General features: G+C 40.0%; 1 protein-coding gene across 1 annotated transcript in view; it reads right to left on the bottom strand.

The window, feature by feature from the left end:
- The window catches only part of LOC141011672 (dolichyl-diphosphooligosaccharide--protein glycosyltransferase subunit STT3B-like), a 63,387-nt gene extending 53,021 nt beyond the window's left edge, over positions 1 to 10,366 (bottom strand). Inside the window, exon 1 of the mRNA XM_073484906.1 lies at positions 9,761 to 10,366. Coding sequence (XP_073341007.1) covers positions 9,761 to 10,038 — 278 coding nt within the window. The 5' untranslated portion in view covers positions 10,039 to 10,366. The remainder of the gene's footprint in view (positions 1 to 9,760) is intronic.
- Positions 10,367 to 17,229: the final 6,863 nt, after the last annotated feature.

Below are 17,229 nucleotides of genomic sequence, written 5' to 3'. Positions count from 1 at the left end.
GTGTTCATCTCCACTATATATATTTTTTTTTACACTGCACTTCCATGAGGTAACTTGTATCATACTGTGCACATTTGCTTACTGAATTCTACAATAAAAAAATACTTCTGTTTTCATTCCTCTATGGTCATTGTAACTGACAATAATATAATTGCGTAATACCTTATAATGTTATATTTTCTGAGATGGTTATTGTTCTGTGAAATTCGCTTACTATATAAACCCTAATAAATATTGGGCCATACAATGCACCAAAGGAGATTTAAAGGGAAAAATATATTCCATAGTTAACACTTAGAACAGTAATATTTAGTAAACATATGATGGATGAATGAACAGGGTATAGACACAAATCCCTGTCATGTTGATCAAATCTAAGTGAGAGCATGACTTTATATAAAATGATTGTACACTCCTGAGAAGTAGAAAGCTTTCTGCTTTGTAATGCAATCCAACAAAACATACCTGCCATTAATATAAGACTTCAAACTCAATTTGCAGATTTTTTCTGACAAACTACCTAGGGCTACACAATAAATCATTTCAGCACTGTCACATTGCAGGAAGTGTAGAGTCAAGGCGAGCAAGTCAACCCAAACACATCCTGCTACAACTTTTTTGCTTTTTAACACAAAAACAGAACCCACAAGCGTCTTATTTTCCATGACTTATCAACAAGAGAAGTCTGTTTGATATTACATAATCAGATATGAGAGTTGTTGCCCAGGAAGAGTTTTAGAGAGGAGAGGAGAGGAGAGGAGAGGAGAGGAGAGGAGAGGAGAAACGAGGAGAAACGAGGAGAAACGAGGAGAGGAGAAACAAGGAGAAACGAGGAGAGGAGAGGAGAAACAGGGAGAGGAGAAACAGGGAGAGGAGAGGAGAGGAGAGGAGAGGAGAGGAGAGGAGAGGAGAGGAGAGGAGAGGAGAGGAGAGGAGAAACGAGGAGAAACGAGGAGAGGAGAAACAAGGAGAAACGAGGAGAGGAGAGGAGAAACAGGGAGAGGAGAAACAGGGAGAGGAGAGGAGAAACGGAGAGGAGAGGAGAGGAGAGGAGAGGAGAGGAGAGGAGAGGAGAGGAGAGGAGAGGAGAGGAGAGGAGAGGAGAGGAGAGACGGAGAGGAGAAACGGAGAGGAGAAACGGAGAGGAGAAACGGAGAGGAGAGGAGAAACGAGGAGAGGAGAGGAGAAACGAGGAGAGGAGGAACGAGGCGAGGACAGGAGAAACAAGGAGAGGAGAAACTAGGAACTTCACGCTGACCTGAATATGTCAGCTCAATGATTGTAAGAACAAGCAACGGGTAGGTTAAATGTTATCACTAAAGCAAGCATTGCTGAGTCAGGATCATTATTCTCACAGAATAATGCTGCCTCACGTGAGCATCACACAGTAATGTTACAGCAAATGCAGTCATGTGTTGGGAATACGCCAGTAAATAGTAATCTGGAAGATCAATGACGATAAAAGACAGTAGGTATTCCACATGAAGCAATTGTTTTCTTCATCCTGGCTCCAGGCATTACTGTGCGCAAGGGGTGCCGTGATGTGACAGCTGTCAATCAAAGACAACTGACAGATTCCCTCAGAGATATTAATGATTTAGACAGGATTCAAGATCATCAAAAATGTGTTATTTTATTTATTTCAACACTGAAATGTCGTTAAATTTAAGTAAATCAGCACTGTTTAATAATACAAATTACACTGCATGCATAATTTTTAGGCAAATTGTATTTCTCAGGACTAATTTAAGTGTTGAACAAATACCATGCTCTCAAGTCAATCCAAAATGTTATTGAAAAAGTCAATTGAGAAAGGGGGCTAGATCATTATTGGGTAATTTTTGAGACCTTTGCTGGCAAACCAAGCAGTGGCGTACTTGGATGCATTTGATAAAGCATTATCCTGCATAAAGATCGTGGCCTTCTTGAATGCTGCAGACTTCTTCCTGTCCCACCGCTTGAAGAATGTATCTTGCAGAAACTGGCAGAAGGTTTGGGAGTTGATTTACAGTCCATCTTCAACTCAATAAGGTTCATCTAGCTCATCCTTGATGATAGCAGCCGTTTGATAATAAAAGCGACACTATGTCATGTAGGCAAACTCTTCTCTTCAGCAATTCTGAAGAAAGATGAAAGTTGATTTTTGAGTCTCATTCTCAAGTAGTCAAATTCCCCAAATAAGGACAAGTACAACATTTTCAAAACCAATAGTTTTCCATTTTTGTTGACACTATGTCAGAGAAAAGTTGACTCAGCTCTATGGTAGATTTAAGCTTGCTGTGGGGAATAAGAGTGCATTACATTGAAAGAGGAAAAATATTAGAAATGGGAATAGGGCAGCACATCCCAAAGCTGAATGGGCAATTAAGTCTTGTTTATTTGTTCATATAACCCCACAAACATTTTACATGTTATAACATGTTATTTCGAAACATGCTTTGCATCATTCCTGTGAGATGTTAAAGACAGAGAGCACAAGTCACTGGAAGTAGTAGCGGTAATGTAGTAGCAGTGATCATATTACTGCAGTAACACAGCAACAGGCCCTGCCTTTGATAACAACTGAACATGATAAGCTTCATAAAAGAAGGATAATTACAGGGCTGTTTGATATGATTGACTATAACTGTACAGAGGTTTCTATTTTTTGTGTCAGACCAAAAACTCAAATTATAGTCAGTAATTGGAAAAATGCCATCTATTTGGCAGTAAATAAAATATGTGCACTGAGTGTGGTGTAAAGTCCAAACTGCGCAAGGTCGCAGCCACCCTGGGGGTGTGCTGTGTGTCAGCCTGCTGGGGTTTATCTGGCCCTTCATCTCCATGCCTGTTAGTGGCAGCCAGTAGGCCAGTACATTTGTTCCACTGTCTAGTGAATGCACTTGTGTTTGGCAAAGTCACTGCCGCTAAAGATTCAGGTTCTCAGGTGGACCAACTCAGTCTGTTAACAGAGCTGGCCAGAGGGGAAAACTGTCATGACCCCTGTGACCAGGCAGAGTGCACCGCTGAAGGGACCTAATCAGTGGGACTGACTGTACTTGTTCTCACAATTCATTGGCCGAAATTCCAACATTGCCTTGCAATGTACTGCTACAGAGCAATCTAAGCTCCTCCATCATTTGACATCAGCAGCAGTGAAAAGATGAGATAACTAGGCAGAAACAAGTGAGAAAAGAATCAGATCTGAGGAGGCAGTGAGAGCAAATGAAGCCAACGGGTCTAAATGTAGGATCTGCTTTCCTATTCTGTTTCAAACAGCATTTTCCATTTCTCCTCCCAAGGCTGGCTTCCTTTACATTTTAAACCTTCAAAGCACCTTTTTCCTCTCAAGAAGATACAGAGGAAGAACTCCATAACATCTCAGCAACATGGCCTGGGCCTAATACCTGATCATTACCGAACACAAAACCAAGGATCAAGGAAATGATTACAATTTACCTATTGAGATATTTCAGTAGGACCAACAGACAGACAAACATATCCATCCTATCCCGAGAGTCACAAGCATGGCTAATGACCACTGCTTGGAATGGGAAGCGAGAACCCGAACCATTGAGAACCGGTTCCAAATTGTCCAATCCACTGGAATCGGCTGCCACTGAGCTTATCAACTGATGTTGGCATGGTTTTCTGACTGACTTAACTTAACTTCTGACTGGGCGACTGGATGAATGTATCGTTTATCGACAAAAGGCTCAAAACATTGCCGGTTGGTTTGTTGGAGCCGATATGTTGGTCTATTTTTGACGTTTTGTTTTGCTAAATTAATGGTGCACATCCTTGAAAATTTCCATAAATAAATGATTAACCTGTAAGCACCAAAAATAGGAAGGGGAAAAATCAGTTATTTCTCACAGTGATTAGAAAGGAGTCGAGGAGGAGCAGGGCTCTAACGATGATAATATAAACGCAAATATATCGGCAAACCCCGATTGATGGGCTGCCAGTGGCCGGTGAGAAAATTTTAACATATCGCCCAACCCTTATGGTACGCATCATGCAACTCTGACACATTGAAATCCAAAAGGAGGCAGCGAACTCACTACAGATCACATTTTATCCCTGATAATGCTACATTGTGAAAAACAAATCCATAATTAGAAAAGGAAAACACACTATCAAGACAGCAAAAAATCTGCACTGTGTGCATATCTCAATCATCGTGACATAATACTTTCTGCTGCAACAAGACCACTCCTTGACACACAGATTTCAACAATCAAAGCTACAAAGTTGGTGTTGTTGATTAACTAACTGAGCCACCATCAGGTATAATCAGCTCTGATCAATTCTCTATTCTCTCGTGACAATGATGATGGATGATACTTTGCCATTCAGGACACACGCTGTGTTGAAACCATAGAAATAAACCACTATTTAGTTTATTTAAATGTTGGAGACAAGTGTATCAGGATAATGTGATAGGGCCTTACCAGATACAGGATTTAATCAGTCTAATCGGATTTTGCTGTTCAATAAAAGAATTCAACTATTCGCCTTTTTTTCCAGTTAAGCACCACACTAAACTTCTTTATCATCTTACATCAGTACATTTTACCTGCAGTCTCAGACTTACATTTTAAAGGCCTTTCTTCATCATCTGTGCCTCCTGCTAACAGTTCAGTCACAAAATCTCAAGGCACCACAGAGTGTTTCTCCTGTCGAGCTCCTGACAGCGCTGTCAGAGCAGGGCCAGCGCTACACATTTTGGTGGCCTAGGCCAGATTAGGGTTTGGTCCCCCAAAATTTTCTTTTTTTCTTTTAACTAATGCAGCAGCTGATTTGCAGCAGCTGTTCCCTTTATATTAATTCCTCATTGAGATGTTATCCCTGCGCATTTTCGTAAGCTTCTATGTTCCCATTTCTGTAATGTACTCTGACTGACAAAATCAGTCTCCAACTGACTGGCTCATCAACTTTCAGGGGGCAGCCCCAGGTGTGCCAGTGTTTTGTTTTCAGAATTGGGATTTCATTTGTTTTTTATTTGTTTTAATTTCAGATAGATTTTGAACATACGTGAATATAACTATGATTATAACCAGATAACATCAAACACGAGTTTAACACTACAATTTGTCAGAAATCACAGATTTTATTGGTGACCCACTTAATTTCCCTACGACCAACTCAAATGACCGCCTGTGGGTCCCAGGGACTCACTCTATCGAAAACCTATCAATATCACTTGCAAGGTAAATATCCTGTTATGATAACATCAGTGCCTAGCAGGCAGGCTTAGCAGTTTTTTTCTATGACCATGTAAACTTAAATGAAAACAAATTCTTTACAAATGTAATCTCATTCCATTGTTTTCAGATGATGACAGACTGTTGCTACAGCTAGCTTCCAGGCTACAGCCAGCTTGAAAAAAACTGATCCGGATTCAATAAGGGAACTGATAAAGAACTGGACCCATACATAGAACAGATAATGGTATTAGTATCAAAGCAGCAGCAGCAGATATAAACTGTTGTTTACATTTTTATTTGACACATAATAATAGCTGCATTTGCTTTATGTTTTTGCACAAGCTACTTGCTCAAAATACTGGACATCTGGATTTGAAATTATTAAAACTGATAAGCTTAAAATGATGATATGATGTGAATGAAAATTTAACTGCTCGATATTATAAAAAAAAGAAATTGCAATTATTTCTGACATATTGTGATTGCAATATGATTCACAATTAAATTAAATAATTTCATAAACTATTAAATGATGATGTGACATTAGTTGGGGTCTGTACCAAACAAACATATTTTTCTTACATCTGGAGAACAAGATTTGTGGGCCAAGAAATCTCTGCAGAACTACAAACGAAAGTATTCAGGTTCAACATACAGTCCTAGATATCACCTCTGTTACTGAAGTTGTGAAGCAGACAGGTTCTGTTTTGATTAGATCTCCTCTTTTCGAGTGATGTAATGGTTTAATGACTGTACTGATATCAACCATGTCATCTTCGTAAGAGAACTGGAGACCAAGTGACACTAATTCCACTCAAACGTCCTTTGAGTCATTATTCATAGAGCTGGAGCTTTGAGCACAAGATGATAGGTGAATCAGACGCCTTCTGCATGTCAGACGTTTGTCTCAGGGAGATAGAGCTCTTAGTACAACAGACAGAGACATAAGTACTGATGAAGCCATTTTTCTTTTCTTTCTGATGCTGCTCCGTGCATGATTAACACAGCCCAATCTTAAAGCATTAAATAACCATCTACAGGGTGTCTGCCTAATGCCAGTCCCGACCTGCTTTGCTGTCAGATCTAATAGCACCATCTAGCACATCTTAAAGAAAAGGGCTATTAACTTGCCACATCAAAAGGACACATCGGAGAGTGTGTGTGAGGGAGAGAGAGAGAACATAGCGGAGAGGTGATTTGACTGTTAGCTTTTCTGCGTTCCTCTTTAAAGATGAGCTACAGAATGAAGGCAAACTTGAAAAGAGGGGTCATGGGGTTGTACATGGGGGAAATGTGATCAAACAATGGTCAGAAAGGGCTGTAAACTGCGCCGCTTTTATCCTCTTCTAAGCTTGACAATCTTGAAGTTTCTTCAGTGTGACCTTTAAAAATCAGACTCCTTCCACACAGCAGGTTCAAAGGCCTGTGCGCGCGTGCGCGCGCGCGTGCGCGCACACACACACACACACACACACACACACACACACACACACACACACACACACACACAGGCAGACTGTCCTGACAGTAATATTACTGTAGTCACCATTTAAAAACTAATTTATAACCTTTGATATTAAAATCAATTCATTGGTCCATTTTGTGATACAATTCAGAAATTAGAGCCCAACTGATAATTGATCTTTGGGATTGATGCCAATACCGCCATTAAAAGGCAATGAATGAACACACATTTTTTGCAGTGATCCCTCAAATGTGGTTATAAGAAATGTACTGAAGGCAGGATATTTTACAATTTAACAATAAACTTTATTGTCTAAAATAGAGTTGGTCCAATTCAGATACCAGTATTGGAAATGCCACTGATACTGCCAAAAATGCAGGAATCAGTATCGGCAAGTACGTGAGTCTATGCACCGATCAGATACCACGTCATTTAGAAACAGGACCCTGCTACTTCCCAGTTAGCTCCGTTAGCTCTGCTTAAAGTGAAACAACGGAAATCAATTCCTCTTCGCTGGTCTAGAAGCCAACACAGGAAGTGTGCTCAGTGCTGCCCCTGGTAACTACTGTTTTCAGAGTGCCGAAGAAGAAGTTAAAACGGCAGCATGTTCAGAATGCAAGGCTGTAATTTTCGGGGGTGGCACGAGTGTTGCTAATTTCAACACCAGCAACCTTATAAAGCATTTGAAAATCACGCAAAAGAGCCTGACGAAACTGCTCTGAGCTTGACTACTGACATTTGGACCTCCGATGTGTGCCCCATGTCTTTGCTGAGGCTGCACACTGGGTGGACACAATATCGGCGTCAACAATTGCACTGAAACAGTACACTGACTAGGAAACTGATAATTAGAAATCATCCTAAGCATCTTAATTGCATATAAAAAAGCTTCCATATCGTTGCATATCAGGCAACATATATGCCAATACCAATATCTCTGAGATAGGCGAATATCAGCCAACTGATATATCTGTCAGGCTGTATAAAAATGTATGACAGATTTAATACAGTAGATGATATACAGCAAATAATACTGACCTTTTGCATATTGCAACACCTAATTATTTCCTGCAGAGAAAACACACACACACACACACACACACACACACACACACACACACACACACGATCTCACACTTGTCTCCTCAAACATCCAAACATGTAGTTTGCACAATACTGCCAGTCTGATCGTAAAGGGAGAATGATAGAACAATGAAGCAGTGTATGTATAAATTTCACTCCATGTCAAGCCATATTAGACTTTCAGACAGCGACACGCAGAAACTAAAGGATTCTCCCCTTGCCAAAGCTCTCAAGCCTCCTCTTTTTTCCCAGCAGACAGACATGAAGCTGGCAGTTTAATCTACACTGCTGGTCTCAGAATAATCATTAAATGCTTTTAGTGATGCAATGCAGTCTTGGGCCAGGCAACAGTCCCTTGGAGTACAAATAAAAACCTTTGACAATTTCTGGCACAGCCAAGCTGGTACTGGGCTGCAGAAGGGAGCATCCGTTTTGGTTAGGCAAGGTGCTGGCCTGTCTAATCTGAGGTGCTTCACGACTTCTGAGGTAAAGTTTGAAAATCATTTTACTTGAAGTAAAGTACAAAATCTGACTGTAACACCTTGTCTTGCAGCAAAGTCTGCCAGCCTCACTGTCCAATTGTCAGCTGCTGCCTGGCTGCATTAATGTAAGAGACAGTTTGAGGAAACCCTTTCATACTTAAAGGATGCACCATGATGCTGCCAAAGTATTCCAAGTGAAGTCTGATGGAAGGGCTCCTATTGCATGAGCTCACTGGCACTTTCAATGCCATATGAATCAGAATACTTCTTATCATTCAGAATAAAGAGTACATTTCTAAGGATGAACAATGGTTTTATAAACTTGTTAAAGCAACATTATGTAGAAATTGGCTTTTTGTGTGATTTGATGACCGCAACAGTTTCTGAGTTTGTCAGACATAATGTAGTTGTTAACTACAAACAAAACTCATCATGTCATAACAATGTTATGTTGTGAAACATGTATCTTAAAAGTAAACATGTAATGCTATGATCCTACCCTCTCACTGAAGTTACGTAAGTGCTAGAAAGAAGCTAGAAAGCTGGCAGGGTCCGCCACATATAAACAAAGTAAAATAGTACAAACTGTGTTGTCCTTTAAGGTCAGTTTGTTTATTCAGTTTATTCAGTCACAAGTTTGTTTATTTAGTTTTTTTAGGCATACAATTCAATCAATGAAGATCTTTCTTTTCTGATTAAAATGTCTTCTCCGAGACTACACAGTGAACCTTTAAATAGGGTTGAAGGTTTAAATAGTATGCAAATATCACACCAAAAAACCGGTGGGAATAACTATTGCATACAATATGATCACTGTAAAGTCAGACTCCGGACATGCTCCTATTGAAATCTGTGCACACATGGTTGGCACACAGACCATATTAGATCTTGAACCTGTGACAGGCCTGTTGCAAGGCAGCAAAATCAACAGATCAGACCAGAGGTGATCAGCGGCTACACAAAGGACAGAGCTGTGTCAGAAGGACTTCAGCCAGTCAGCGGCTTCTTTCCGGGTTCAACTCGCGTCAGATGAAGCTGTCACCATTGTCCTCGTTTACTCTGCTGTGGCGCCCCCTCCTCCTCCTCCACTGGCTTTTTACAATGTTGGACTTCATAATGAACTACAACAGAGAGGCAGGCGTCCCTCGGTACTGAAAGGGGGAGTCTAAATTCATTTAGAAATTATTTTTAATCAGCATAATGGTCGGGGAATATGCAGAAAAACGCCTAGACGTGTATTTAGACACATGTGCCGAATGACTGACTGGGGGCTCAACTACTAATCACAATAAGTAGATATAAGCCTGGTCACCATTGGTCCGACGTGTCCCGCTAATGTTAGCCGATACATGCAGGGGTTGAATTCTTGGTCGCAAAACCAAAAAGAAGGACATGGTAATGTGAATTTAGGCTCGTGATAAGACATGCTACAACCCGTTCAGCTGACATGTTTTAAAAGAAACTTCCTCGCTGTCTCTTGTAGCAGCACATCTTGACAAACAGGTCTAATCGCTGAGGTGTGCGGGGGAAAGCGAACTCACCAGGGGTCAAACTCGTGGATGATGCTCTCGAAGCGAATGACAGCGAAAAGCCTGGAGCTGAAACCGGCCAGCCAGGCCAGGAACAGGATGGTGAAAGACAGCAGGGACTGCCACCCGGCTGGCTGCGACAGGCCGCCGGATAGACCTCCTCCTCCTGACCCGGCGTTGCTGCCCCTCTCTGCCACCGCCGTGCTGCTGCGCCCGTTCCCCGAGTACGACGCTCCAGAGTTCAGTGAGGATTTGTGTTTGTTGTCGGAAACCGGGTGATGCTCCGCCATATTCTACGTCAGTCCTGTCGTGGCAAGCAAGCGAAGCGAGCTATCCTTTTATCACACAGGAAAGAAAAGCCCCCCTCCTTCTTCCTTTTCGCTGCCACGCTCCACTTCCGAAACTACTTGCACCACCTTCCCTACGCGGCCCCGCTCCCCCCAAAACACTGGCTGTGATTCCAAACTTTCTAACCTTTCTTCCCACCAACCGCAACGCCAGCTAAGTAATCCCAGGGAGTCACATAGCAGCACGGTTTTGCAGCATACTGGAAGTGACACATGCGGCTCGAGCAGTTCCTCCTTCCTTCCTTGGAGCTGGATGAAGGGGCGGGAGCTGTCGGCGGAGCAGGAAGCGCTGTCAGCCTCTCACAGTGAGACAGGTACAGCCAAGAGGGACGCAGCTCCGGAAGAAACCCAATCCTACGGTAGAGCGCGCTCGACGGACAACCGAAGCGGCCAATGACAATAGAGCAGCCCGCTGAAGACGCTCCTGCGCGAGGGAGAGAAGTGAAAGACGGCGGGTGACAGACGGCGGGAGGAGCGCTGGAGTCACACGAGCCAATGAAATAAATGAATTTCACAAGAGTCAGTGAGTAAAAAGAGCCAGTCTGACAGGAGCGCGGCTTTATGACAACTTTGGGCCCTGATCGAAGCCAGCAGTTCCTCATTCACACAGGGATTAGTTGTAATTCCTAATGGAGATATATTTCAACATTAAGATAGTTACAAGCAGTAGTTACAAGTTGTAACTTCATGCTGTGAACAACCATGTTTGGTAGGCTACCACTTTTTAAATAGGCCACCATTATAAACTTTCTAAGTCATAAGTAGTGGCTTTATTAATGGTTAATAAGCCATTTACTAATGCTTAGTTGAATAATTATTAACCATTAAAGGGGCAGGCCTGCCGCTGCGATTTTGTACTGCACTTCCATAAATTGGGGGACTCACAAGAAAGATTTTGAACATTGAAGCACCAGACGCTTACGATAGGGATGAGGCCCTTCTGACAATATGGGTCATATATAGTCCCTGCTGTGGGAAGGGACTATAGGTGAACTCCAGAAACACTGGATCCTACATCTCCCATCCTTTCATTAGAATCCTGACTGGGGTTTTACTGCAGGACACTTGAATTGTCTCTTTAGCTCTTTAGTTCGTCAGAAACACTCCTTTAATCGATCATTTGAGCTCTGATCTTCTCGGAAAGTGCTTCAGAGGACCAAAAGTCACATATTAACAACCTATTTACAACTGCAGACTTGAATATTGTGATAAATATTGTAAGATTAATTCCTTATTAACATTTATAATGGCTCATTAGAAAGTGAGAAACTGTTGACACTGTATTTATTACAAATGTAATGTTTATTACCCATTCTCACAACCTGGCAACCCAAAAATTCAGACTATCTTTGATATGTTAGTATTAGTAGCCTATTAATATCCTAACCCATTTATTAGACATTATAAAGCCATTCGAATTTTTTGGGAGACTTATCAAAAAGCGTTACCCATGGGTATGTTTCTTTGTTGCTCAATATTAAATCCATTCACTAAATCCATCTACTCTGTTTCAGTCTTTTATTGTGTATCACTCAAAGCAGTGTGCCTTGGTGGAGCAATGAGCCAACAAATCTATAATTCTTTATTTCCCTACCAGGAAACATCATCATAGGCCCATAAAACAAAGCTGGATTCCTCCAGCATTTTGGGGATTCTGAGACCATTAGATTAATGTGCCTTGGATACAAGCAGAGCGATAGAGAGGTTCTGTTAAAACCCATCCTCACATAAAGAAACAAGGAGAGGGATAGTCCTGAGCTGAAAGAGTTGAGCTGCTTGGGGAGGATCTCCAGAGCTTGATAATTCATCACGTATCTGCTGGAGCAAACGGAAGACTTTCTGGACAAAAAGAAATCCTTGGAGATTGTAAATCATATTCACATTATTCAACATTCTGTTAGCCTTTCCTGATATATTCTTTCAAAATCTTTTTTGAGCACAGTGAGATGAATGAGCAAATATTGTTTACTGGTTTTCTTTCTACAAAAGGCCTGAAACTTTTTTTTCAATCAGCTTCTGGGTGTAAGGTCTCGCAGGAACACAACATTTTCTGCCAAAGTCATAATGGTTTTGGTAATAAGTTTTCGTGTTCTTGTGTTGTTGTCTGTGCTTTTCTCACCAGTTTAAAAGTTGGAAAAAGGTGTTGTAACACATTTCTAAGCACCAATAAGGATTTTGCAATATTTTTATTAAAATCTGATGACAATTACTGGTTTGGTTGGCAGTAGAGCAGATTAGCTGACCTTTTTGGTGTTGAAGTCTTTAAAAATATTAGATAAAAATTAAATAATATTAAATATTTTAGCTGTTGTTTTTTCCAGACTAGACTTTACATTTAGTAATGAAAAACGTTATAGAGAAGTACTTGACATTTTCAGGGTCTTTGTAGGAAACAAACTTTTCATTGCCTGTGCTTCCTTGTACAGCATCAATTGATGCATGTCTGTGGTTCATATCCATGGGGTGTATTTGGGTTCTTCACTTTCTGTGGTTGCAAAAGCTCACTGAATTTAGTTTTGATGAAATGTGTTCTGTAAAATTGCTGTGGTTTGCCTCAATATGTAAAAACTGTGGTGCATCAAAAGCGAGGACTAGAATGAGATCAAGGTCATTCTGTGACACATAATACTTGAGCAAAATCTAAATTTTTCCTGGGGCAGAATCAATCTTATAAGCACACTTTCCTTGCAGAAATTACCTTCCTTTTTCTTAGCATTGTCTTCAAAACACACATAATCATGCCCATGCAAAGGTTCTGCCACAGGAGAGAAGAGGTAGGAATTTTAAGGCGAACCTGTATCTAATTGTATCATCTCTTATCCCAAACTTGCAGGAGTCAACCAAAACTGATTCAGGAATAAGTTCACCTAAAAATAGGAAAATGCGTCATACTCACCGCCAAGCTGATGGAAAGTTGTGTTAAGTTTCGTAGTCCACAAAACAGCATTCTCCTAAACAACTGATGTAGATGGGGAATTCTTTAAAAACAACAACAAAAAACACATGAAATAGTTGCATACAGCTCAGCTTAATTCAATTCTCCAGAAGCCCAGAGATCTTGAATTGATTTGAAAAGACATTTCACCCTCCACGCACTGTCAAGTTCGTGCACCCACTTCAAATCGCATGTATGCTAAAGCTTTCAGCTTTGCAGCTGCAGTTAAGATTTCGGCCTCAAAAAGGTGTAAATTATGTCTACTTAAATCAATCCGGGGTTTCTGGTGTTCCAGAGACTTGGATTATGCCGAACAAGCTGTATGGAGGGATTTGACTGTTTTCATTCCATTTGTTTTTTATGTTTTAAAGTCCTCATTTACTTTAGTAGTTTAAGAGAATGTTGCAATGCTGTTTTACTGTGAAGCTCCAGAAATGTTTTGTGGAGAACAAAACTTGACTTTCCAGTGAGAAGACAATAACTGAATCTTCATTTTTGGGTGAATTTATCCTCTATAGTGAGGGAAATATATAAGAGCAATGATCTAAATGAATTTACATTTAAAAACAAAAAGAAAGAGAGTTCTGCATAAAATAAGATAAAAGTAGTAAATCATAGTGTATTCAATGGAGGGACAGATTGAGGAAGTAACCCAATATGTTCTCCACACTTACTCATAATGTGGTATATGTGGAAATAACACAAAAGATAGACTGATTTTATTTTGCATATCAGCTCGATGAATCTTTTTTGGAAAATGAGCCTTAAGTTCCAGCATGACAGTTTAATCATCTACATTGTATCACCAAACCTATTGAAACTAGTCTGATAACTCATATTGTTGGTTTGTTTAAGAGAATGTGTTTTATCTTCCCTGTGGTTTCAATGCAACTTCTGCATTTCTGCTCTCCAGACTGCAGACTTCAATATCTTATTACTAAATGACATTGGACTTTAAACTAACATTCATATATCAGTCCACCACAGCTTGCAGGCCCACTTCTGGTAACGTTCCGCATGAAAACATAACATGCTAAGCAAGCATGCCATGAATCACCATTGAACTAAATCTAAATGACATGTTTTAACAGTGCCGGCCATTAGAGTAATTAATGAAGGAGTAGGGAGTGACCTTTACAGCTAATGAGGCAAATTCATTCATTTGTCACATCTCTGCACAGCTCACTGAGATGCAGCAGAATCAGTGACTATCAGGTCCACAGGAAACACTTTGTGGTTAGCTGTGTTCCTGCTGCTAGCAGGATTATAAACCATGAATACTTACACTTAAGTGAAAGTGTGATAAAGCTTTCACGGTTCATTGCGTGAGATCACATCTCACATCCTGTAGAGCTGCAGAAGTTTTGAATCAGTTAGGAAGTTTTAAGCACCTACACAAACCTTTTTTGCATTTGAATTTTTTTTTTATTTTGTTTCCTTAGGGCAACAATGTACCATATGGATAGGCTATAAACAAGTCATGAATCACAGAGCAAATTTTTAATGTTTTACTGCTACCTATCTAGGCCAGGACTCTCTGTATCATTCTCAGTTGAACAAATATCACATCCTATATGGACAAATGATATACAGTCTCTTCTGTTTTCTTCCACGCTCTAGAGCTTGCATACGCTGAGCATTGTATTATCTTTACAAGTAGAATAACTCCACAAATTGACTCAAAAGCAACAGATGCAAAACATTGTAGGAATATATAAAATCAAATATTTAAAGTTAAAATATATCATCCACCTCTGATTGGTCCACATGTACACAATCTGTACACAAAGTACACACTCTGCTTCTTTAAAAATGTACTTCTTACTTCTGTACTTCCTCTTCCTACTTCATGTTCAGCTCATTGGATTAATCAGAAACACATCCTGAGATGCTACAACATTACATTTAAATATAAAATATATGGGATCCTGTGGGGAAAGAAAGAAAGACTTTCTGCTGCCTCAGGGAAATGACATGCAGCGCAAGGTTGATATGCTTATCCAGGATCCAACATTTTCCTTGTACTTGCCTCCTCACTCTGTAAGGCAGTACCATGTTCGGCCACCTGATGGCAACCTAAACTTGTCTTTTTTTTCTTTTCTTTTCAGAATGGTCAAAGCAAACATGAGACTGTATCTGTATAAATGTATAAATAAGATACAGGTGTCTTATTTTGTAGCTATATAGTTTTGAGACATTCTTTTGGGAAAAATAGTGCCTATTGAATGATGAAAGGTTCAAAGTAGCCTATCATAAAGGCTGCACACATGTACATGGAGATGAACATCACAGACTGTTGTTTGTGTATATAAGGACCATCATTAAGAGAAACTGGTCTCTGCAAACAGCTGAGATATTGAAGATTCACAGGCTGTTTTAACTACTACAGGCCTCACATGAAGGCGTTAAGCCTCCTGATCTGTTCATCCTCTGGATTAGCACACACACTATGTCTACACTTTGTTGCTCTTCTCTGTGAACATGTATTGTCCCTCCCACATGTAGCAGCTGGACAAGATGCAAATGTTCACTGTGAAATAAAAAGACACTAAAAAGAGAAAATTCAGGGATGGGTCACTTTGCTCAAATTTTGAAAGAACGGTGAACTATCTGTGTTGAAGCATTGCCATTTAGCAGGTAATGCAAAGAGAATTATGTTAAGGTCTAATTCATTCCTGTGGATCTGTATGGGTTTAATGAACATGCTGATCTAAACCCAATCCTATAATCTACAGTTATCTGTGTTTCTTTCTCTCCAGGGGCCAAAGTCAGAAGGCTATAATGCTTCATTAGATAAAATGTGCTGGAAAAGAGCATCTGACTGGAAATGATTGAGCATTTTTATGCTACAACCACAGTTAAAATGGGTTTTATTGATTAGTGGTTGCTAAGGAGGATAAGTCGACATTGGATGTTGATAGCTCATGTTTTTGTTGTAATGTTAAATGTAAATGTATGTATAAAATCACCCTCTCCCATTTTTCAAAGAGCACCTGATTTTAAGTTATTTCATTATACCAAACAGTATCATTGTCTTTATAGATGACACCTTAGGCAGATGAAATATACAAATAATGTAATCAAACAGTTAAATACATTTTTTTAAAAAGTGATATTCTGTAAATTTCTTTTAAAAATATTTAGAAAAGTGCTCCTAGTTTGGTTGGTGTCCAGTCCAAACTTTCTTAGTTTGGTAGGGTCCTGCTGGGAGAATTTGAATTAATGACATCAATAAGCTCCTGCCTATGGACCTGATCCCAGTAGCCACAGACAAGCTTGAAGCACAAACAAGGCCCTTCAGTCACACCTATTGTACAGTAACTGTCTTTATTATCCTTTAAAATGTCCCTTGTTCCCTCTGACGAACAAGCGTGTCCTTCATGACAATGGCTGTACTTGAACAGGACTGCCTTGTAAATTGCATAATGAGAATAGAACAAGAATCTTTATTTTTATCACATATCATAGACTGTACAACATAGTGAAATTGGTTCTCTGCATTTCACCCATTCCAAGGGAGCAGTGGGCAGCCAACTCCTGGGGCTGTATTTAAACAATATATGGCGCTTGGTCTAAAGCGCATGGCAATTGTAGCGTGTCTAACCTATTGTCTATTGTGTTCATAGATAAATTTTGTTGTATAAGAGTATTGGGAGGAGCTCTGTTTTGGCTGTCAGATTAACCATCCCAGCCAGAAAAATCACAAGTGTGTGTTGGGAATCCTTGAATTTTTCTGTGAGAGCAAGCCTGACCAGCTTACAAAGAGACTGTGGACTGACCATTTTATTCCTGCCATCCAACGCTTCTTAACCTCAAAGCGCATCTATGTCCATGAAGCCAGAGTCCAAGGGTCTGCAGAAGCTATTCTACATGAACTGAAATCAGTAGAGAGGATCACAGATAAAATCAAGGAAATGTATGACACAAAGTTTGGTGATAACTAAATCAAAATAGTTCAACTGCAAGTTATTAGTGACTATTGGAGAGGGTTAGATCATTGAGGTGAGCTGTAACCGCAATGCAGCAAAATAATGGTCGATTCTTTTATTTTTTGATTATTCATTTTATCTTTATGTAATATGTATGTGTGTTTAAAATTTGAGAAAACTATTTTTAAACGGTTGTGATATTTCTCTGAAATCTATACGGTCAAAAGATGAATTCTCTTATGACTGCTGGAAATGCACAATATCATGTTA

Source organism: Pagrus major, chromosome 17 (assembly GCF_040436345.1).
Source record: "Pagrus major chromosome 17, Pma_NU_1.0".
NCBI lineage: Eukaryota > Metazoa > Chordata > Actinopteri > Spariformes > Sparidae > Pagrus > Pagrus major.
This window is presented reverse-complemented; position numbering and strand designations above follow the sequence as displayed.